This window comes from Neolamprologus multifasciatus, chromosome 9, assembly GCF_963576455.1.
Source record: "Neolamprologus multifasciatus chromosome 9, fNeoMul1.2, whole genome shotgun sequence".
In the NCBI taxonomy this organism is placed as follows: Eukaryota; Metazoa; Chordata; class Actinopteri; order Cichliformes; family Cichlidae; genus Neolamprologus; species Neolamprologus multifasciatus.
In genome coordinates this window covers 30,666,276-30,690,271 of record NC_140447.1, presented here as the reverse complement: position 1 = coordinate 30,690,271, position 23,996 = coordinate 30,666,276, and the positions used below count along the sequence as shown (strand labels likewise).

Here is a 23,996-nt window from a genome sequence, read left to right as displayed (position 1 = left end):
CGTTTCTGTTTCACACACTGATAAATCAGTTGATTTGTAATAGCTCTGAATCAAGGGAGAAACAGATGGACTGATAACCTTTCAACCTAACAAACAGCTGCTAAACCCCAAAGTAAAGGAAGACCTCGTACTGAGCAGGGAACTCCATAAAGGCGTGGGCTGCGTTCCTAAAACTCCCACCTGATGAAATTCGTTCAGTAAAAGTCACCACTGGCCCTAAAATGTAAGACGTCAGGGCACGATTGGTCAGGTTTCCCCAGGTACACGAGAGACTTTAGATGATAATCGTTCGAGGCTATGAGACCCCAGCTTTACGCTCATCTCTCAGAAAGCAACTGAAATAACACTCTCTGAATATTTTATAATAATAATAATGGATTGGATTTATATAGAGCTTTTCAAAGCTCAACCACTATTGATTCACTCTCGCATTCACACACTGGTGGAGGCAGCTACGGTTGTAGCCACAGCTGCCCTGGGGCAGACTGACAGAAGCGAGGCTGCCATATCGCGCCATCGACCCCTCTGGCCATCACCAGTAGGCGGTAGGTGAAGTGTCTTGCCCAAGGACACAACGACCAGGTCCACGGTTGCCCCAAAGCTGCGGACTTATTTATGTCCCTTTAAACGTTTAAATTATTATAATTACAATAACAGCTCATGACTTACACACTCTGTCCTTAGAAGGCAGTTTTAAAAGGTCCCAATCGAAACCAAATCACTGAGATTATTGTCTGAGCGATGGCATGTTCGGGTGCAAAGAGCGAGGTCCAGGTCTGCAGGAAGTCACTTCCAGAATCGGCTCTCATTGGTTCCTAAAAATCAAAGCAGGTTTCCAGGAAGTCTGCCTGTTTATTGTTTACTCAAATAAATAAAGTGTGACGCGAAGGTGAGGCCAGTCAATAATCGATCAATACCAACCAAGCCGAGATGACTCACGCGTCGGGTTTTTCTTTCTTTCACAGAAAAAGTTAACAAACGTCAAATCAATCAGCGCACACAGCAGTGGGCGTGTCAGTCGATGGCCGCCGGCGCTGGGAAGACTTTATTCAGCTTCACTGTTTGTGATGATGCGTCTTCCTCAGTCAGTGACATCAGAACAGTCAGGGGTCACACACACACACACACACACCGTGTTTCCATATCTTTGTGGGGACATCTAACTGACATAATGCTTAAACCATCAAAATGAGTGCCTAATCCTAACCCTGACACTAAACCCACATTGTGAGTCTGAAACGTCTTCAAACTCGTAAGAATTGGGATTTTGTCCCCAGAAGGGCTGTTGGTCCCCACGAGCACAGTAAACTTTAACGTTTTGGTCCCCACAGAGATATGTAAACAAGGTCACACACACACACGCCTAAAAGGTCTGCTGCAGTCTTTCACACATGGCTCAGATAAATGCCAGACCTCTAAAGGGACGTTACAGTGTGAGCAGAAATGTCAGCCGATGGCATTCAGCACGTCACTTATAACCCTCGACGTAAGAACACACGCTTTTTTTTATATTTAAGAATTTTCCTCTTTAAGTCAATTAATAAAGAAACAAATGGGGAAAAAAGAAGTAAAGTATAAGTTTCAAAAAGCTCATTTTACATCGATAGTGACTGTAATAGTTCTATATTCTGATGCTTTAAATGAATATTAAAATTGTGCAGCACCATCAAAGTTTGCCTTGAACCGAGAGCTGCAGACGGCGTGCAGCTCTGCATGTTCCCGTGGCTGCAGCTCAGCTACACACTGACCTTTACGCAGACCAGTGTCATTTCCAGCATCTTTACCTTTAGTAGCCATTACTTTCATTTCATGTCACAGATCAGCTCAAAGACTGTGAGAAGAACTTGGGGGGTAAGAAAAAGGTGGAGCTTATAGAACTAATTAGCACCTGCAGGAGAGAGAAGAGAGAGAGCACCGCACAAGCAAAGTAAAACAAAGACACCCAGAGCTCGGGCGGCTCGGAGGTCATTATCAAGATACATCAAATTAAACGTGTTTGTGATAAAACAACTCATCATTCATTAAAATAACCAAAAAACAACTCAAAGGTTCGACAGCGTCTAACGTGTCAGGCCTAACGTGCAGGATGGAAGCAGCAGAGACGCACCTCGCAGCAGCAGAGTTAGCCAGCATGGCTTTTTTTGAACCATCAAATGTTTTGTAATTGTGTTGCAGTCACTGGAGTGCTTTTGGATCGTTTCTCCACCCACAAACATCTGCCCCTAATAGCCAGTGGCAGAGCTACTTCCTTCCAAACTACAGCTGATAGCTGGAATTAACAAGAGCTTCTGAGGAAGTCGTGTGATTCTTTCTGCATGTATCTAAAAGTTCGATCTAAGAGCTCCACTTTTTCAGCTCTCTCATCCTGATAGTCAGCAGTGTCAGCGGGCGTCGCAGTCTGTGGGAGAATCTCAGTGGGTGGGTTTTACATTTGGTCTAAACACACTACAGGACCAGTGCTCTGGTGTCTACATGCAGATCAAATGCAAGCAGGGGCACCGGCCTCGAGACGTGCAGGGTAATTAAATTATTTCTCTTTGCACTCATGTGCACACTCATGTTGAGCTGAGGTCTTGGATGGATCCTTGTTTTTATCTCTGCAGTTCTGTGCTCACCTGACATCGCTCTGTTCTGTGTGCAGGAGTACAAGAGGAAGCAGATCGAGGAGCAGCGGCAGGCCGAGCGGCTGCAGAGGCAGCTGCAGCAGGAGCGGGCGTACCTGGTGTCGCTGCAGCAGCAGCAGGAGCCGGCGCGGCCGCCGCAGGACAAGAAGCAGCTGTACCACTACAAGGATCAGGCGCCCAGCAGCAACGACAAGCCCACCTGGGCCAAAGAGGTAGCCTGCAGGGCCGGAGACACGGTTTCACACTACGAGCGTTACTTTCATCTCTTTAATTTTAGTGCTGGTGCATGCTTCTGGGGGGCAAAAGTCATTTAAGTACAACATTTAACCGGCAACATCATTTATGTTGATGAGTGTGGAAGAAGCTGTTTCAAGCTCTGATTGGCTGCCCCTCGCAACACCCTGTCCCCCGCTGACATCACACAGAGCCAAAAGTAGAAAAAAATTGATTGTTTTGATGCTTTTGATCGATTAATACAAACAAATTTTTGCATAAAATAAAGACAAAAATGACAAATACAGCTACATTTAAACAATTTTTTGCCACATATTATGAGAAACATTTGATCGCACTAAAAGTTAAGTTGTGACTGTTGGAAAAGTGGTTAAGCACCAACACCTTCCAACATGTTTCAAGAAAAGAGCTTTTACCGCTCCGAGGATGTGACGCTGCTGTGGAAACAACATCCACATGTGCACACATACACGCAGGTGAAGCTTTGCTGCAAAGACAAAAGGCTGGTTTATATGTGGGAGCAGGAACAAGACGCTACCCACCGAGCAGCTTGTGGTTCCACTCAGACTCACACGAGCAGATGTTTCCATTTACAGGAGCGCTAACCGAGCTGGAGTCGTGTGAATCAAAGGCCAGCGCGCTCTGTTTGTTCAGGACGCGCTTCGAGTTTTCCACCCTGCAGGTATCATCGGAGCTGATCTGCGTCTGCGTTAAACCTCAAAGTGACAACTTTCTGATTTCTTTCATTTTCCAGGTGAAACAGCAGAGCGACAACAAACAGGCGGAGGAACGACCAAAATAAGAGTTTCATTTTAAAAAGGCTTGATGTGTAGTGAGAGTCACCTGTGTTCGTCACTCACAGTGTGATGAGCTCAGCGTGTTAAAGGTCAAACTGAGTCGTAGTCAGATGTTTTTCTGTAAAGAGGGCTTACAATCCTCCCATCAAACAAACGTGAATGCAGATCACAGATCTCACTCTGTGGACACCAAAACCAGCGAGTGTCCTCCTCCTGTCCTCCTCCTGTCCTCCTCCTGTCCTCCTCCTGTCCTCCTGTGCGTCTTCTCCTCGTTAAACACCCGCCTTGCCTTCCAGGTGATGCGTCGAGCTCAGAGCAACTCCCCCCGCATCGCCCCAAAGAACTATAACTCCTTCACGGAGAAGCAAGACATCAACTTTGAAGAGCTCCTCAAGCTCCCTGGGTACAAACCTCGGTCCCGTCCCCCCTCCTACCCCGTCCACGTCAGCCCCACCAGACATCACATTCACACACCTCGAATCCGCATCACCTGCGTGCCTGAGCCCGCCTACTCTGAGCCCGCGGGGTCCCGGAGGAGCCCTGACAGGAGTCCCGACAGGAACGCCGACTCCAGGGGCCGCAGCCCCAGCCGCTTGGTTAGTCGGAGGAGGAGCAGATGCTTCCTCATCCTGCCGTCTGTCCAGCTTCCTAATTAACCTTTAATCTCTAATAAGAGCTCCTCTAACCAGGTGAACTAACTGTAACTCTGGGATGATGTGGCCCTTCTCACCTCCTCTCACCACTTGGATCTGTTGGTTAAGCTCCTCTTTGATTGGCTACCTCTGCACTTTAGCTCAAAATGTTGAGTTTCCACAGACACACTCATTTACAGGGCACGCAGCGATGTTACATATAGCATACTGATGTATTCTTATGGCATATCTACGGCATATATAGGTGTAGACGAAGGAATAACCTCGGTAACCTCGCCAAAATGTACGGCACACCTACAGAGCAGCTTCTATACATCTATGTTGTAGCATACCTGCAGATTACCTGTGCACCTGCACATCTATGATGCACCTCAGAGCTGAGATAAGTATTAAATCTCTCTAACAAAGAAGACGATATAACTGAAGCAGTTCTGCTGCAAAACAAGGACATTAGTTGATACCAGATGTTTTACTAGTGTATATTTCTTTAAAAAAAACATATTTATCCTAAAATTTGAACCTGCAAATCTCATTTTTCCTTCTATTCCTGTTAATTATCTGGAATACTGAAGAGGTGTATGTCACTGAAACACAAGTAAAACCCAGATTTTGTTGTTTTGGGATTTAAACTGTAAGCACACTTGGTCGCTGTCACACCTGCCCTCTGACTTTTCTTTCTAACTCTTAACTTTAACCATCGGTTTCCATTTTACAGGCTGTGCTGGTGCTGCAGGGTGATCTCTAACCAGAGCAACTCTCACTCGGGTGCTTCTCAAACCTCTGCTGTGCACGCTGTTATATAATATTTACAGGTCATTTGAGTTCATCTGATGATTTAGAGCAATAAAGAGGATAAAAGCGGGTAAGAGTTTAACGCCACCCAGACTGAGAGCTGCTCTTTTGCATGCTGTGGTGTGATTTTATCTCTAACATGTACTAACTTAATCAGATTTCCTCTTCGAGGCTTCATATTAACTTCATGTGAAATTCCAGGTTGTTGAAGTCGTTATTTGTTCTGTAAGGTTTTATTTGCCTTTTGCACTCTTACACAGAAGCTACGAGCTCGTAAAATCTGTGTTTCGTGTGTGAACTCTGCTGATTTTGTCCAAAGCATAAATTAGGGCCACTTTAAAGCTCATGACAGACACACATTTAGGGCAGAGCTCCAGGTCTGCCCCCTGGTGGCAGCTGGTGGACAGATGTAGGACAGCTGCAGCTATATCGGTGTTTCTCCCTGCGGATGCTGAACATGGAAAGCACACTGTGTGCAGATAGGTCTACCCTCATCTCGGCCTCCCAGGATTTCCCTTCGAGCTCCAGAAGAGCAAATGTTTCCCTCACAATGTTCCTCTCTAAAAACCGCCGTTTAGAGAGAACCGACCCTGTGGAGGTACACCTCATCAGGTGACGTGTGCAGCCAGCTCAAAACCATCAGACGTGATAGTTTGTTAAGCTGACAGTAGAGGAACGAAGAGCATACTTACAGTGTTTTTAATGAGAAGCAGCTGAATTCACACAGAAAACAACTTCTTTTATCTGACCTGAAGACAAATAACTTCTTCTTCTTCTGCAGATTTACAAGCTGAAATCAGATATCAGACGTGAGCTCTTTATTTAACTAATGAGGGAGAAAAGGTCTGAGACAGACTTCACCTTACTGCACTGTAAAAAACACATTTCAGGTCAAATTCATGCAGGATTTGTATCTAATTATGTAAATATAGCAAAGAAAGTAAAAGTAAACATAATTAATGTGTAATAATGTCCCCAATCAGTGTTTCTTATTGTTAATAGTTAAGTATATAATAAATGTAATAAGTCCAGTAAAGGCCAACACACTGTGTTTGTTTCAAAAATCCAAATACAAAGAGTCAATTTTCCATCTGCACACTTTCAGCTCTAAGTAATAATTTAATTTTTAAAACATTTACAAAAACATTTCAACTGGTGTTTTTTCCCTGAAGCTCAAATAAATCGAGTCAGTGGGAGACTTAACGACACCACCGCTGGCTGGAGATCAGACCTCCAGATGTTGGTTTGGCCACATGTGAAACACAAGAACAGCTGTTATCTTTTAACGACGCCTGTTTTTACTTCGTATCTATCAAACGCTTCATTAATTCTGATACTTCCAGTTTTCATTTACAGTTTGACGTGAACTAAAACGTCTTCCTGTTGGGAGCAGAACAACGTGAATCTATGTAAATATGAATAAGTATCAGGTACTTCAGAAAAAGTCTTCACCGAAGTTCATCTAAATGTTTGTTTGCAGAAATGCACACAAATAATAAACAATATTGAGCTGTGAACAATATTGAGCTGTGAACAATAACTCTGCTTCTTTAGCAGGTTAATAACACTATCATGTGTCTGATGTGCATGGCTGGTTCTGCTGTTGCTTTATCTATAGAGCTCCTACACAGAGATTGTGTTATAGTTTTAATTGTTGTGGTGCAGCCAGCTTCATTTTCTGCGTCTCTCGAGCATTAAAAGCAGTAAATAGATTCATTTTTAAACAACTTAGCTCTGCACAGAACGAGCTGTTTCCTGTGATTTCAGCAGAATCACAGTTTAACCTCCCAAAACAATTATTCGTTTCTACCTGAGGAACAAAACTGGAACAAAATGTCTCAGACTTGGTAACGAGCGACAGGAAAACGTCTGTAAACTCCTGGAAGAAGAAATTAGTCGAATCAGCTTTAAAACCAAACATGTGAACAAACACACCTTAGAGTGTGTGTGTGTGTGTGTGTGTGTGTGTGTGTGTGTGTCTGTGGGAACGTCACAAGCTGAACCTCTTCTCCTGCATTGCAGCATAAAGTCTCCAACCGGATCTCAGACCCGACCCTGCCGCCGCGCTCCGAGTCCTTCAGCAGCGGGGGCATCCAGCAGGCCCGGACTCCGCCCATGCACCGCTCCATGGAGCCACAGGTGTGTTTGTGTGTTTGTCTGAGTGTGTCTGTACGTTGGTGCGGTGCAGTGGAATTCACTGGATCTCTGGGACTCACCAACTGGCTCGTCTCTGAAACAGGAAGAGAGAATGACACTCAGGACTGTGGATGTTGTGGTTATGAGGTTGTGTCCTCTCTGGTAGCTTCAGCGTCGTGTCCACAGGACGTCGGTTTAGTTTAGTTTAACTCGTTTTAGCTTTTTCAGTGAGAAGAGCTCCTTTCGTGATCAGCGTTCAGGCCCCTCACTCTTATTTTTGGAACCTTGCTGCTTCCTTCACTCAATAATGTCACAAAGAAATTTGTAAATAAAATATTTGCAGAGAATGAAGCGTGTGCGTGTCCTGGACATGCACGCACATGCAGATACAAACCCTCCACACTTCTGTGGAACCGTCACAGATGCCCACGAGTGCATTTTAACGTGATGGATTCAAAGATCGGCGAGTGTTGGAGCCAGCGAGGTCGCTCCGTGTCGTCGATGCGTCCGATCGTCATGGACACGCGTGGTTTTTGGTTTCATCAAAGCTGAAAATGAAACTCTGAGCTCTTTTGAACATCAGCGGCCTCATTAGTGCAGGAGAGGCTTATGTGAATGGGATTAAGTGTCTGAGAGGAGCTAGAGGGAGAGAAAGATTAATAAGGAGATTGTTGGGTGTGATGGAGCGGTGTCGGCAGGCGGTGTCGGCAGGCGGTGACGGCAGGCGGTGACGCAGCGTTGTGCTAGAAAGTGTGCAAAGCTTTGTGACGGCTTTTGATCGTGTAGATGAAGAGCAGGAGGAGGATCAGGATGAGCAGTTATTGCAAGTTTCTCCTTTGTGAGTATTTGAGTTGAAAGTTCTGTATCTTTGCAATATCACCAGCCATCCCTACAGCGAGTCTCTCGTGCTGTGGTGGAGGTCCAGCTGCACCGTCTGTAGTCTCTTCTGATCTGCAGCACGAGTGAGCTCGGCGTAGCGGCTCTCCACCCTCTGGGGCTCTGGTTGGAGTGACCCTCCAGCTGGCAGCAGGTATCAAGATTAAAATAAGGAGGAATGAGAGCGTTTGATCAGAAATAAATACAGTGAAGAAAACTGGTGCATGAAATGTTGTAATAATAAAAGCCTGCACTGGAATCACTGTTTGATTTCAAACCCACTGTGATGGAGAACAGATGCAGAAATCCAGTCACTGTGTTGGTCTCATGGCAGGGTTACTTATCAATAACAGTAAGTTTGTCTGAGGAGTTTTCAGCAGTTTATAGATGTCACCCCCTCAAAGTGGGAGGGGTCTGTTTATGTTATGGGAACAGTGGACGGTAATAGAAATAAGCAAGAGGTAAACATGTCAGACTTTTCCTTGGCATCCTTCTGTCTTTGTGCTCAAGTAAAGCCGGTCTGTGGGGAGTAGCTTCAGTAAAACTCTGGTAGGAGCTGAGTGCTGTAGGTTTGATGCACCTGTTTGTATGACATCATGAAACATGGACGAACTCCTGGGTTTGAACTCTGCTGCACTTCACCAGCAGGAGGCGCTGTTTGTTTGCTGGGTTGTTGGAGAAAATACTCACCGATAAAAACACACACACACACACACAGTGCACTGTGAGGAGTGTTGTCCCTCCTCCGTGACCTCCTCGTTCCTTCCTCTGCATCTCTCCTCCTGTATTGTTTCCTCTTGACTTGCCTCCTAATCACTCTGTCCTGATCCTGCTCTCTCCTCCACTTTGCCTGTTTCCTGCCTGCGCGCATGTGTGTGTGTGTGTGTGTGTGTGTGTGTGTGTGTTCAGATGGCCCACCTGGTGCAGGTGAAGAGTCATGGCTTGTCAGGCTCCCAGTCCCTGTACGACCCCCACGGCGTGTCCTCCTCCTCGGCGTTGCCCTCCCCCTCCCGGCCTCCCATGCCCCGGCAGAACTCTGACCCCACCTCTGACACCCCTCCTCCCCCGCCCCTGTCCCGCCTGGCGCCCCCCCTCGACAAACTGGACCGCAGCTCCTGGCTGCGGCAGGACGACGACATGCCCCCTAAGGTCTCTGCATGCCGCCGCCAGTGTGTTTTTATCCACGTGTGCTGAGTTTGCTTTTCTTTAAAGTCTGATTTGACCTTTTTCTGTCTTTTTCTGAGTTTCTCTTTACTTTTTAAGTGTTTTCTGATAGTATTTATCAGTTAGTTTATCATTAGTTAATGAGCTTTAGTTAAAGCTGCTCAGCGAGGCATAATTCTGTCAAATGTTTTTCTCATATAAACACCCAAATTATGTCAGTAACTGCTCTAAAACTTAAGACTAAGACAAACAGCCTTTGTAATGGATAAAGGACAGTCTATCCCCATCACCCTCATTAAAATTGTAATTCACAGACTAAATTCTGCATTTTTGCATCCTTTTTGAGTTAATTTTGTGAATTAAAGAACGCCTTTGCAGCTCTCCGTTTTGTACTTAAACTCTCTGATGTTTTAAAAGCTTTTAACCTGTTTCTTCCGGACAGATGTTAAAACCTGCTGCTGTTTTGTGTTTCCAGGTTCCTCAGAGGACGACCTCCATCTCTCCGGCTTTGGTCAGGAAGAACTCTCCTGGAAACGGACCAGGCCTCGGCCCGCGGGCCGGCGCTCACCTCATACGGGCCAGGTATGCGCAGCTCCGATGTCGACCAGTGGAAATGTGGGTGTGGGTATTTGTTCACAGTCGTGTCTGAGGCAACGCTGTGTTTGTGTTACTGTAGCAACCCTGACCTGCGGAGGCCCGACATGTACTTGGACACTCCCCTGAAGAGAACAAGCAGCGGCAGCTCCTCCAGCTCCAGCACCCCCAGCTCTCAGGGAGGCTCCAACGAGCGAGGTGAGTCCGCGCAGTTTGTCTGTGAACTCACAAAAACCTGAGCTGAACCCACGAAACCCAGTCTGAGCGCTCAAGCAGGCCTTTGAAGGTCTCTCAGTGTAAAGGTACTTTTTGTAATTACCCTCTGAAACTTTTTTGCTTAAACTCTCACCACCAGGGGGCAGCGTTTTACCAGGTGTTGAGATGTTTTTAGATATTTTGATGTCTCGTTTTCATTAATATTTCATGCTTGTTGAACTTGTTTCCTTAACAAGTTTAAATTTTTTCCATTAGTACTCGACATCGCTCAACGCGACTCAAGGTGGTACAACTCGCCTCATTTTCTCAGTGTGCGTGGTCCTGGTTATAGTAACGTCTCCGAACGCTAAAACAATGATAAACCTGCTGCTCAGTCTGAAGCTTTTAGTCACACTCAAGGATCACGGCGTTGTTTTTGTGGCCTTTTCACTCATTGACATTTCAGAAATGTCCGTTTTGATTTCATGAGCAAGACGCTCTCATGACTCATCGAGTGACGCCACTGACCAGCAATCGGTGGCTTGCAGTCTTTTGACGTCATATTTTTGCCTTGGATCACTTGGAACCTCGACAGAGTAGGTACTAAAAAGTACCTGGTAACGGGTACTTTAGGTGCTAAAAGGGAATAAAAATGTGTTCGTAATGGCCAACCTGATTAAATAAAGGTCACACTGACTTGCTGCACCACCTTGTGGTACAAATTGGTATTGCGTTAAAGTCTAACCTCACCTTATATTTCCCTATGCTCAGACGTTTTGGACGTAAAGTCATAGCAGTTGATTTTTTTGCGCTCAGTTGCTAATTTTGGATTTGTGGACCAAACCCACTGATGAAATGCTGCCCCCTAGTGGAGATATTTGTAAAGGGTAATTACAAAAAGTGCCTTTAAATTGCTTCTTAGAGTTTTGTCTTCTCCAATCTTTGCAAGCTCTGCTGTTTTATGAAAAACATCCTCTTGTGTTTGGGTTTTAGGTAATTCAGCCTCTAAGACTGAAGGCCACGACGCCAAAGACGACAACAGAGAGATAACCCGACCCAGCCGGCCTGCAGTGAGTACACACTGTGTATAACACACCCACACAAACACACACACACTCCTGCAGCTCTCCTGTGTGTGGCAGTGCCACAAACCCCCGTAAGATTAAGAATACTCATTAAATAAACATGCGGTGAAACGCTGACTGACTCTTCTGTCTGAACTAACCTCTTCCTGTCCTCCATCCCTCCTCCATCGTCCGTCAGAGCTATAAGAAAGCTGTAGACGAGGTTAGTGATGTTTCTCCTCCTTCATCGCTGTCTCACGCGTCACCCTCTCTCTCATCACCTCACCACATTAATTATTAACCTCCCGATGTTACCCTGTGCGATTCTTTCAGAATAAAATCATGCTCGGCTTGTGATATTTTTTTCCGCTCACATTAACACAGGCTTCGGCCCAGATAATAATGAGAGCTGGAAAAGCTGAAAAGCCGTAAATGCTCCTCGCTGAGAAGCCCTCCAGCAAAGTCTTTGATTTTTAGTTTCATGCTGTGAATTTTCACTTTGAATGAATAAAAAACACAGTTTGAAAAAGTGTCTCCAAATGCTTTGAAGTTTCTTAGAATAGACTTTAATTTTCACCAACTTTCCACTTGTTCTCATGTCTCATCGATTCATGCTGCTTTTTTAAATTCATCATCAGGTTTTCATACCAAATAAGTTATATTTGTATTTAAGGTCTTTGTTTTCAAAGAAAGTTCTCAAGAAATATCTTATTTTCCAAATTTCCTTCACTTCCTGAAACTTTAAAGAAAACGTCTGTCCTATTTCAACAAAGATTTAAAGCTTTTCATATATTTCTAAACTTCTCTTTCTGAAATTATTCTCAATCAGTTTCAAAATATAAGGTCTTAAAAAATCCTGATTTTAAACCAAAGTTTCTATTTTCCAATAAAAATGTTTTTACTTTTGGAAAATGTGTCTGAAAACATTCCCTTCTGTTTCCAAAGAGACTCGTCTGGATTCAATAAGTTATAATTATGAATAATAATTATAACTTGTGTCATTTCCACATGTGCCCCCCCCCCCCCCTTTTTCTTCCTTTTTATCATCTCTCTCCAGGAGGAGTTGGTAAGACCCCCCTCCCCCCCATGCCCCTCACTCGGTCCACTTCCTACCAACTGCTCACGTGCACGTTTTCCTGCTGTGAACTGAAGATATTTACACGTAGTTGTTTTGCTGAGTCTTTGGCTCCTGATTTGTTCGCAGGATCAGGATTCGAGGATGATTCAAAGTTCAAATAATCACAACTCAAATCGTTCTTACTGACAGAGTAAAATACTTTTGGTCTTTTAATCCTTTGAATTTAGTTCCTAGTAATTTAAATGAAATGTTTATATTTACCTTATTACATTTCTAATAATAGCCAAAGACATCCTATATTTATTATATTTATATTGATAATGTCTGATATTTTAGTTTGTTTTGTCTGTTTTCTTCATTTCAATATTTATTTAATATTTTATATTTATAGTATTTTTTTAATGCTATTTATATTTTATTGTCCTTATTTTTATGTGTAAAATTACTTTAGATTTTTAGATTAATTGTATTTTTTGTTTACTGTGTTTATATAATTACTTTATTACTTATTTTTTTAGCAACTTTATTATTTTGTAGTAAATTATTATGGATTTTATAATCATCCTAATTTATAAAATTATTCATTATTTAATATATATTTAATATACAGATGATAAATATATTATCTGTATATTTATGAGTGTATTATTTTTATGGGGTGTTTTAAATTTCCAATAATACATTTTCCTCCTTTAAACTCCGTACATGGTTTGTGAGGCTCACAGTGAAACTACAGAGCTGCACAGAGTTCTCGTGTGAAGGTTTCATGCATTAAGGTCTTACAGGAGAAGCTTTGGGTTATTCACGTGATCAGAGGGAAACATTTATTAAACTTCACAACAGGAAAATGTTGCAAAGAGCATCTCAGCTGTAAAAACAGGATATCCGCTGCTTTTCAAACCATCGCCAAACATTTCTAACTTGTTTAAATTGGTGCCGCTGTGACGTGTTTGGAGCAGAGGCAGCGCACAGAAGCTGGATGAGGCGTCAGGGTGCATGTACCTGGCTGCTCGCTGTAAAATATCACAGAGGCTCAAGTCTGCTGAACTTTGACCTCCCACTTTGAGGCATGGTGCATCCTCCTTCTCTCACTTCACCGTCCTCCTCTCAACGGACTCGCTAACGGCTTGCATGGTGGCACAAAAACCAGAAACACGTTTGCTTCCTGCTCTTTGCTTCTGAGCCGCTGCAGCGCCGCAAAGAGGCAGGAGAGCTGCGAGAGTCGCTGAAGCGTTCCAGGATTGCAAAAAATAAGGACTATCAGACATGCAGCTTTTTTTATTGTGTCTAATGCAAACCTTTATGGGGGGGGGGGGGGGGGGGCATAATCCAGGATGATGAGAGGTGTTTGTGATAGCATGTTTCACTTTGTTCCACCTCAAACTTTGCAGCACAGACTGTGAGATTTTTGTGTAAATGAATTTTCCTTAAATGATTCGCTGTATATTTATATTACTGTGATTTTTTTTTATTGTAAAAATGTTTCCTGCCTTGAATTTGTTGAGAATCTTTCTCTCAGACAACTCGTGTAGTTCGTCTGGTCTCTGGTGTCGAGCGAGTGAATTCTGAAATATCATTTAAAATTAAAATTGCTTTTGCTGCCAAATTACTTTTTCATCATCAGCGCTCTTACTCGGCTAATTAAACACTTTATTTTCAGTGTGATATTCATCTAAAATTTAATGAAATGCAAATCTGTCTTCACACCTGAGAGTTGTGCTTTTGTGGTGTTGGAACATCTTAGCAGAGCTTTTTAGATGTGATATTTAAGCTACAAAAGACTTTCATAGATGGACCGAATTCCTTTCATTTATGATATTTAAACATCTAAGAAGCCACACGGCGGATATATAAGAAGATAAACTTATTAAAGACAAAAATAGGCGCGTTATAAAATGGTCACACTAAGTGTTGAGTCACTTTTGAACTTGTCTTCCTGCAGGATCTGACGGCTCTGGCCAAAGAGCTTAGAGAGCTGCGGCAGGGCGAGGAAACCAGCCGCCCGCCGGTCAAAGTGACTGACTACTCGTCGTCCAGTGAGGAGTCCCACAGCAGCGAGGATGAGGAGGGAGAGGGCGGGGCTAACGATGGATCTGTGGCCGTCAGTGATATCCCACGCATCATGTGAGTGATGGTGATAATTCAGGAAGAGCACGACCGTAGATCGTACCAGCTAACGTTTAGGTCTGGAGACTGAACAAAACACCTGTAAGAAATGTTTCTTAATCATTTTTTAATAAAGTGGATTTTGTGAAGGATGGATGCAGCTCAGCGCTGAGGATCCAACTACAGGAAACACAAAGGTTTAATCGTTGGGTGAGGTCATAAAGAATTCAAACACGCAGGAAAAACTTGGACAACAATGGAGCAAATGGTTAGAGGCAGGTTGTGATTGGCTAATAGGAAGCAGGTGTGAAACACAACAAAGATGATGCCAGTTAGGGCGACGCATTTAATCACGAAGGAGGGAACACTAACAGCAGTGTGAGCAGACTAAGATTTTACAAAATAAAACAGGAAATGACAGAAACCCAACAGGAAGTGCCTTAAGTCTGGATTCTTTCTAATAATAGCCACCAGGAGGCGACTCTTCTGAATGCAAAGAAAGAAAAACAACATTTTCCAGGTGTGTTTATGGGCTCAGTCACCCATTTCAGGTAGAGCTGCTCGATTATGGCAAAAATGATCATCACGATTATTTTCACTGAGATCTCGATTATTTGACGATATTTATTTAACAATAACAATGTGTTGAATAATGACTTTAAAGATTGTCAACAATAATATAAAATAGTGCAAATACTGATAACAGTGCAAATGTTTGCAATATAAGAAATAAATGAAAAATGTAAACATCTATGTTTAGTGAACTTTGCAGTGTTGCTCTGTGGTGCAGCTACGACACTGTAGCAAAGTTTACACACTGTGTCTACTTGATCCACGTCTGACTCAGAACCCATAATGTTTCCACACCACTCAAGTTTTTTTACCTCTCTTCAACCAACAGCAGTCACTCTCCTCTCCAAATAACTTCTGCTTAGCTTTCCGAGCTTCCCTCGGGTCCTCTTAATCAGCGTCCCCAGCCCCCGGGCCTCGGACCGGTACCAGTCCGTGAGTCGTTTGGTACCGGGCCGCGAGAGTTGAGGCTCAGGTGTGAAATGTATAGTTTTCAGGGTTTTTATCGGTTTTCAGCGTTATTTTGTTATCGTTTTTATTGTTTACTCTGTTTTCCTGGGTCTTTTCACGTGTGTTATGAATAAATCTTCTTTTTTTCGGTACCGGTACTAGTTTTATTTTGTTGTATTTATCCGCGACACCTTAAAGGCCGGTCCGTGAAAATATTGTCGGGCATAAACCGTCCGTGGCGCAAAAAAGGTTGGAGACCGCTGCTCTTAATTGTTGTGACGCGTGTTCAAAACGCAGAGAGGTGCGCTCGATTTGCCACACGGAGCAGCGCGAGAGTAAAGCACGAGGGAGGGGCTAATAATCGGCTCAGTCGTTTTTAATGATCGTTGAAAGCCCAGATCGTAATCGAGATTACAATTCGATTAATTGAGCAGCTCTAATTTCAGGTCATATTGAGCAAACCATTAAGTCCATTTTGTAAATTTTGGTCATTATGAGGGTCACGCAGGAGGATGCACATCGGCTAATGATGACTTGTTTTGCAGTTAAGAGGCGACTTTTGTGTTTTTCGCTTGTTTTCGAAGCTCAGCTTTGTCAAAGTCTGCAGCTCTGTGCTACACTCATCATTCACCTTCCTTTTCTATGTTTCACTGTGAAACAACTGCTAAGAAGAGGCTTCAAACCCGTCTTGCACAAGATGATCTATATACAGTATTTATGCAGTATTGAGTGGGTTTTTGTACTTCTTACTTGTTTCCCTACACGCCATTATCACATATATAACCCAGGAGAGGGATCTGTTCAAATTGTTAAGCTCTTATTTTGAAGTCAGATGCGTCTGTTTAAAAAAAAAACATTTTAAAAATCTGTTTTTCAGGCCCGCTGCGAGTCAGAGCACCAACGAGTCCTTCGGCACAGCGGGAGAGCACAACGACACCAACGAGGACACGTATGCAAACAGCTCCCAGGACAGCACCCTGGTGATGCGTGAGGTGAGTCTCCGTTTTAACCTTTGACCTTTGACTGCACAGAAACCGACACTCGTCATCTCTGCACCAGATTTGTTGCTTTTTTACTGAGTAGAGGGCCGTGATCGTGGTCTGTTTACACAGTTTGCCCTCAGCTTTACAAAACAAACCGATTTAAACAGTTTGTTTAGAATAGGCTTTGGGGCTTTTATTGTGAAAGGACAGTTTGCGTGTAGACGGGACAGGTAGGAGAGTGTAAGGGGGAAAACGCACAGAAAATGGCCCAAAGCGAAGCTGAAGCTGTGCCTCTGCACTAGGCCCAGTGAGCTGCACCTGAAAGCATCATTTAGAGGTAAATAACTGATTAACAGAACTATTGCACGTCCGTTTCTGTTTATTCTTCAAATAATCTTTGAACTCCGCTGAAGGTTTTGGAGAAAACAATCTAAGAGACTCACCACAGTGTTAAAGGCAACACAGACCTGATAACATGTGCCCACCCTCCCCAGTTTAAAAATAACACTGAAACAAACACACCTGCACGGGTCCAGCCTCCCTCCATCACCTGACCTGTCAAACAGCCTCGCTGCACAGTAGCCCGCCCCTCTCTCTCTTTTTCCAGAAACACAGGGAACGGAGGCGGAGCTCAACCGCCAGCAACGGTTTCCCCGGCAAACTGTTCTATGGCAGCGCCAATCTCCCCGATTTGGTGCAGCAAAGCACCTCCCCCCTGGTCTCTCCAGGGGATGCCTCTGGGGTCCAAGTAGGTGGAGCAGCACCCAGATATCGGCCCTGAAATCCTCTCCACCCTAAACCTCCCCGTATCCTGACAAACCTCAACCCTGCTCGCCCCGACACCCGCCCACACCCCCCATCACCAACCTGTCTGCTGCTTTATCAGGGTGGGAAATTACCAGCAGCCACATTTAAGGCTGAGATTATTGAAGCTTGTGGACTAAATTAATAAAAGGTGCCATATGATTGGCCACAAAACCGAGTGCTTGTACAAGATCATCTCCTTGTGCACATCTGGAACGATTTCAACACTGCTCATATATTTAGGCCACTCAGTTTTCCGATGAGCGGATCTCAGTGATCCTTTGCTTCGATCCTTTGCCAGTGACGCTGTACGAAAGGGTCTTTAAGGTGACTGTTGTTGTGAATTGGAGCTACAGGAATGAAAAGAAGAGAGAACTCGATGTCAAATCTAACACGGTGAGATGCCCCCAAAAAGTTTCATATGTGAACAGATAAAAGTGGCACCTTTAATTTCCTGCCCTGTCCTGTTTGATTCAACCTACCTCGCTCTACTCGTTTGATCCGTCTTTGTTTGTTCCTCCCTTGCTCAGTTTTCCAGCCTCTGATCCAGGAAGTAACCCCTTTCCTTTTTCTGAACCCCTGATACAGGTCTCTGACAAAATAAAGGAAACACTGATGAGGACCGATTTATATTTTGTGACACTTCATAGAAAAATCTTCGTGTTTCCTATATTTTGATCCCAGTTTTTTGATACAGATTTTTTGCTGTTCGTGGTAAATGTTTGACAGTGTTGGACTGTAAAGTCTGTGTTTCTGTGGCTTGCAGTTTGGCATGGGAGGCAGCGGAGGCTCCAAGGCCTCCTTCACGCCATTTGTTGATCCGAGGGTGTACGGGACCTCCCCGACCGACGAAGATGATAAAACCTCAGCCTCGGGTAGGCTTCTGCTCTAATTTAAAGCATCAGTCACATGAGCAGGTGGCGTACAGTAAATGCAGCCTGGCAGCAAACTGTTTTTACCCTCTGAAAGGTCAAATATAGTGTTAGTGCTGCTGATGCTTCTAACCTGAAAATCTCAGGTTAAAGTTTCTTTAGCCCCCCCTTTAGTAGCTATGCATCTGCAAGCTGCTTTGCAACCCACATCCTGACAGCCTGACTTAATCATGTTTGTATCTGTTTGTATCTGTTGTTATTGATTGCCAGTACTTATATATATATATATATACATATATTAGAGATGGACCGATCCGATATTACGTATCGGTATCGATCCGATACTGACGTAAATTACTGGATCGGATATCGGTGAGAAATAAAAAATGTAATCCGATCCATTAAATATAAAAAAAAAACACCTCACAAAACATACGACACGGCGTAACTCGCCTCATAACTGTAGCACCTCACAGCAGTGTGGTCACGTGATAGAGCTGCTGTGTGTATTTGTAGCCTCGCTACCAAAGTGGCATTTCCTCTCCGAGGAAGTTTTCCCAGAGAGAAGTAAAGCAAATGTGTAAGTTCATCTCTGAATGTTTGTAAAGCATTCCAGCGTTAAGCTTAACAACCGATATATGGAGCGACTGCCTCTCTCTCTCTCTCTCTCTCTCCTGCTCCTACTTCAAACATGAAACTGATCAATGATCAGCTGATCGGCTTTTCTGTCAGAGTCCGTCTCTCTGCTTTGTTTTTGGCCCACTTCTCACCAGAAAGAGGAAACCAGCGGCTGAACAACAGCAGCACGTTTAAGCTTGATAAGCTGTTGTTAGAATTTATTTAATATTACTTTCTACACCAGGATCTTTTTCTACGTAGCTGACGGCTGGTAACTGTGCAGGGGCGGATCTAGCAAAGTTTAGCCAGGGGGGCCGATAGGGCATGAACAGGGAAAAGGGGGCACAAAGACATACTTTTCTTTCTTATTCTCATTTAAAATGTCGAGCTTTTAATAATTAATTATCTGACTCTTACACCCAAAGTTTTAATCTGACGTAAAATATATATAGAAGTCCATTACTGTATATAGTAACTATTAAGTCTAATATACCCTAGTAAGCTATAGTACTTTTTCCTTTGGGAAGATACCATCTGTGCAGTCTGCAGTTCTGTTGAAGAAAGATGTTGAATCTATTTAAATGTTCTTGAAAAATAATTTATTTCTGTGCATTTTTTTTTTCACCCTGCATCAAATTAAATTTGATTACATCGATTAAGCATCATGAGGTGGAGGGTGGTTCCCTATTTTTATTTTTTTTGCTGGGAGTTTTCAACCCTGTTAGTTAGGTTGTTTAATATTTCTTCTAAGTACTCTTTAAAATACCAGAATAGGGAGGATGGAGCAGGTTTAAGTTTATTAGATTGATCAGTTTTGCTGAACTATGAAATATTTTGGGTGCAGTGTATTTTTTACATACAGGTGTAACAGAATAGCTTTAGTGTTGTTTATTTAAACTTGAGTATGAACTTATACAAAGTGCAGCAAGATATTAAAAAAACAGTTTTATTGATTAAAAAACACACTATATCGGATTCATATCGGTATCGGCAGATATCCAAATTTATGATATCGGTATCGGACATAAAAAAGTGGTATCGTGCCATCTCTAATATATATATATATGTAGTCTAATTTATAATTATTACAATAATAGAATCCGATATATTAGTAAAATGAAAAAATAGTGTAAAATATTGTATTTCTGTCTCAGGGATGGGGCAGCTGCAGATAAGGTGATGATGTATTTTGTTGTACTTTGTGCTGCAGCGCTGTTTGCTGATGAGTTGCTGAAGCAGGAGCAGGAGCAGGCGAGGCTCAACGAGGCCCGCAAGATCTCCGTGGTCAACGTCAACCCCACTAACATCAGGCCGCACAGCGACACGCCCGAGATCCGCAAATACAAGAAACGCTTCAACTCGGAGATCCTCTGTGCGGCTCTCTGGGGTAAAACTGTCACGTCAGCAACAGCCTCGTGATAATTTGAATCCCGTGCAGATGCAGAGGCGGTAAAAAGGAAGCGTGTGTGTGTTTTGGGCAGGAGTGAACCTGCTGGTGGGAACGGAGAACGGCCTGATGCTGCTGGATCGAAGCGGTCAAGGCAAAGTTTACAACCTGATCAATCGAAGGCGCTTCCAACAGATGGACGTCCTGGAGGGACTCAACGTCCTGGTCACCATCTCAGGTCATTTCACCAAACGCCACATCACAGATCCACAGTTGATGGGTTCAACTCACAAAGACGCAGACGCCACTTAATTTATGATTGTTCCATACAGGAAGTGAATTATCATTTCATTTGAATTCTGAATTTTCCTCCAAAATAGGGAAGAAGAACAAGCTGCGGGTTTACTACCTGTCCTGGCTGAGGAACAGGATATTACACAATGACCCTGAAGTGGAGAAGAAACAGGGTTGGATCACAGTCGGGGACCTGGAGGGCTGCGTGCACTACAAAGTCGGTACGTTCAGATCGTTTATGGGACATGTGAGGACCTGTTCACTAACAAACTAGAAATGAATATCTATTAGATCTTATGTTGAATTCAAATCTTTTTAGCTGAAATCCTGAGATTTCTTTTTAAATCAACACTAAAATGTGTCTTTATTTCTGCAGTGAAGTACGAGAGGATTAAATTCTTGGTGATTGCTCTGAAGAACTCAGTTGAGATCTATGCCTGGGCACCTAAACCTTACCACAAGTTTATGGCTTTCAAGGTAATCCAGCTACGACTTGTGATATTTGGAAAAGTACATGATGCTGATTTCTTCGTATTTCTTTATTTTATTTGTCCTCTGCAACACACGCCCGATTCACAAAGTTATATCCAGCTGTTTTAGTGCACGACTTCTTCTTCTTTTCTCCGTCTGCCAGTCTTTCACTGACCTGCAGCATCGCCCCCAGCTGGTGGACCTGACTGTAGAGGAAGGGCAGAGGTTAAAGGTCATCTATGGCTCTAGTGTTGGCTTCCATGTAATTGATGTGGATTCTGGAAATCCCTACGACATCTACATCCCCTCACATGTAAGTGTGTGTGTGTGTGTGTGTGTGTGTGTGTGTGTGTTACTAGGACAGGTCTCCACAAAGTAAATCAGTAATTTCTAAAGTAAAGACTTGGTTTTAGCTCAGGGTAAAGTTAGGCTTGGGTTAGGTTTAGGCTGAGGCTATGTGTGTGTGTGTGTGTGTGTGTGTGTGTGTGTGTGTGTGTGTGTGCTGGTATTAACACACTGAGGGGTGCTGCTTGTCTTCAGGGACAATTCTTCACAATGTAAATCACTTTGTAAGGCAGGGGTGTCTAACTCCAGGCCTCGAGTGTCCTGCAGGTTTCAGATCTCACCCTGGGTCAACACACCTGAATCACATGATTAGGTCATCACCAGGCCTCTGGAGAACCTCAGGACATGCTTGCTGTGTCCCAATTCAGGGTCTGCACGCTTGAAGTACGCATTTTAAGTGTGATTACGTCACCGCCACGCGACGACGGCTGTCCCAATTCGAAGTGTACTTCAAATGCATACTCCAAATGTGCCGTCGATTTCCCCAAATATCAAGCGTGGTCCGGTGCACGCTTCGTGGTCCCATATATCCCACAATTCATAGCGCGGCGGTGGGTGTGGATAATTTTGCCACAAAATACGGCAGAAGGGAGCGGCCGAAGAGTGAACTGTCAAAAGTAAGTACTGAATATGACGTCACTTATTCATGTGCGAATGTTTAATAGTGAAGAACATTAAAACATTGCTGTTGGCCACATGTCGGCAAAGTTATGTGACACTAGTGATGTTTGTACTTTCAGCATTAACTTGGTTTATATATATATATATATATCATAATAATCTGACAATAATATAATATTGGCCATATTATATTTACATTACCACAGTGAGATGATTTTAGTCTCATGAGCTAATTATATTTACTAACTACTCTTGTAATAACTGTTCAGTACAGAAATGAAGCCCAACAATCATGTTTTACAGTCCTGTGGTCTCAGCCTCAGATACTCAACTAATCAAAGTGATGTCATGACAAAAATGAATGACAAACAAAACATTTTTTCTCCTTCATTTCTGTCACACAAAGCTGTATGTAACGTTCCTCGCGGTTAGTATCATGGTTGCTAGGCAACCTGAACAGAGCGACGAAGGCTAGACCGTCCCATTTCACAAGCCCCTCACTTCCGCACTTCTCGTACTTATAGTATAGTAGTGCGCGTACTTCAAGCGTGCGGTCTCTTAATTGGGACACAGCCGCTGAGGAGGTAACTCAGCCATTTAAATCAGCTGTGTTGGATCAAGGACACATCTAAAACCTGCAGGACACCGGCCCTGGAGTTGCCCACCCCTGGTGTAAAGCTTTCCCACCACAAAAGCAATACTCCTACTATGGATGTACGCGGTTTCACAACAGTACGCCCTCTGAAAACAGCTGTGAACCTCTATTGTGCACGTACAGGGACCTGTCTTCCTTCAGGGAACATGTCCCCATAATATAATAATATAATAAAGTCCAATGTAAAAGAATTAGAGCCATAACTTCAATTTCAGTGGTTACAGGGAATTAAATTGGTAATTCCATAAAAAATGTTATAAAAGTTTTCTGACTTTACCCAAAAAGTATTAAAAGTTTATTTTAGGTTACATTAAGGTTAAGTTTGGCTTTTGTTGTTGTTAAAGCTGGAGCGAGGCAGTGTGGGGTCCTCATGATTCATTCAGATGTTCCAGTCAGGCCAAGGTTAGAATAGCAGCTGTGGTTGAATCAATGTGCTGTAAAAACGACTGCATATGTGTCATTTCTATGTAACTGTGTTTGACTGCATGTTTAAAATGAGTGTGATTTAAGGAGTGAACGTGTGAGGATGAATGAGCTAATAGCAGAACAAATGAACGTGTGACAGTCCCAGAACAGAAGTCATGAAGAGAACAAAGGAATGAAGAGGACAGGCTGTAAGTCACAGATGAGAAGGTTAAATGTTTCAGCGAGTGAGTGAACGAGCGAGTTTATCAGTGAATGAACTGGTGTCTGAATCCAGGATGAATGAGAGCGAGGCAGAGGGTGAATCGGTGTCCTCCTTTAACCCCGGTTTGGTTACAGTCAGAGATGGACGGGCGAAGGAGACGGTAACCACAGCAACCGCCTCTCATTGCTTTTGGCAGTCATGAATCACGCTGTGCTCGTGTCTGTTTCCATGGCAATTGCGTGGCTGAGGAGCGGGAGGCTTTATTGTTGCAGCAGTTTCTTCTCTCTCAGGGTGGGGAAGGGGGGACGTTAGAGGGGTCCAGCTCCTAACACCCCTGCCCCCACCCCATTCAACACCCCCCCTCCCGTCTGTCGTCCTGGCAGATTCAGGGTCAGGTGACCCCGCACGCCATCGTGGTTCTGCCCAAGACGGACGGCATGGAGATGCTGCTGTGCTACGAGGACGAGGGCGTCTACGTCAACACCTACGGACGCATCACCAAAGACGTGGTGCTGCAGTGGGGCGAGATGCCCACCTCCGTCGGTACGTCAACCAATCAGCTCGCTTTTCCCTGACCCCACTGACCTCTGACCTCTTATAAGCGGTCTCAGCAGATCATCTTTCACCCTCACTATCTACCACACCCCTTCTCCGCTCAAAGCAACACGCTTGCCTTCTCTTGCCTTTTGCTTTCACCTTTAAACAAGAAGCCCAGACTGTCGTCTCACTCACCTGTTTCATTACCTGCTTAAAGGGACACAGCAGCTTTTGGGGGCGTGGTCAACTTAAAGCAGGAAGCTGATGAGAAAACTCTCTCCATCGCCTCCGTTACCTCTTTCTATGTCTTTACCATGTCAGTTTATTTTAAAATCAGCACAAGATTTAGAAAAAGTAACCGTGCTGGCTCAGAGGGAACGACTACAAAATAGAATCATAATTAAACTCTTTATATTACAAATATACTCTGCATACACTTGTCGTGTCC

General features: G+C 43.7%; 1 protein-coding gene across 4 annotated transcripts in view; it reads left to right on the top strand.

The window, feature by feature from the left end:
- tnikb (TRAF2 and NCK interacting kinase b) overlaps positions 1 to 23,996 on the top strand; it is a 71,575-nt gene that overhangs the window by 39,393 nt on the left and 8,186 nt on the right. Inside the window, exons 15-32 of one of the 4 annotated variants that reach the window (XM_085171652.1) lie at positions 2,642 to 2,836; positions 3,952 to 4,251; positions 7,123 to 7,239; positions 9,022 to 9,261; positions 9,752 to 9,858; positions 9,953 to 10,068; positions 11,059 to 11,135; positions 11,329 to 11,352; positions 14,150 to 14,331; positions 16,211 to 16,325; positions 16,924 to 17,064; positions 17,887 to 17,995; positions 19,821 to 19,997; positions 20,092 to 20,235; positions 20,378 to 20,512; positions 20,668 to 20,768; positions 20,926 to 21,075; positions 23,395 to 23,554. In XM_085171652.1, the coding sequence (XP_085027778.1) occupies positions 2,642 to 2,836; positions 3,952 to 4,251; positions 7,123 to 7,239; positions 9,022 to 9,261; positions 9,752 to 9,858; positions 9,953 to 10,068; positions 11,059 to 11,135; positions 11,329 to 11,352; positions 14,150 to 14,331; positions 16,211 to 16,325; positions 16,924 to 17,064; positions 17,887 to 17,995; positions 19,821 to 19,997; positions 20,092 to 20,235; positions 20,378 to 20,512; positions 20,668 to 20,768; positions 20,926 to 21,075; positions 23,395 to 23,554 (2,590 nt within the window). The remainder of the gene's footprint in view (positions 1 to 2,641; positions 2,837 to 3,951; positions 4,252 to 7,122; positions 7,240 to 9,021; positions 9,262 to 9,751; positions 9,859 to 9,952; positions 10,069 to 11,058; positions 11,136 to 11,328; positions 11,353 to 14,149; positions 14,332 to 16,210; positions 16,326 to 16,923; positions 17,065 to 17,886; positions 17,996 to 19,820; positions 19,998 to 20,091; positions 20,236 to 20,377; positions 20,513 to 20,667; positions 20,769 to 20,925; positions 21,076 to 23,394; positions 23,555 to 23,996) is intronic. The other 3 variants (XM_085171656.1, XM_085171653.1, XM_085171654.1) reach the window with 3 other exon arrangements.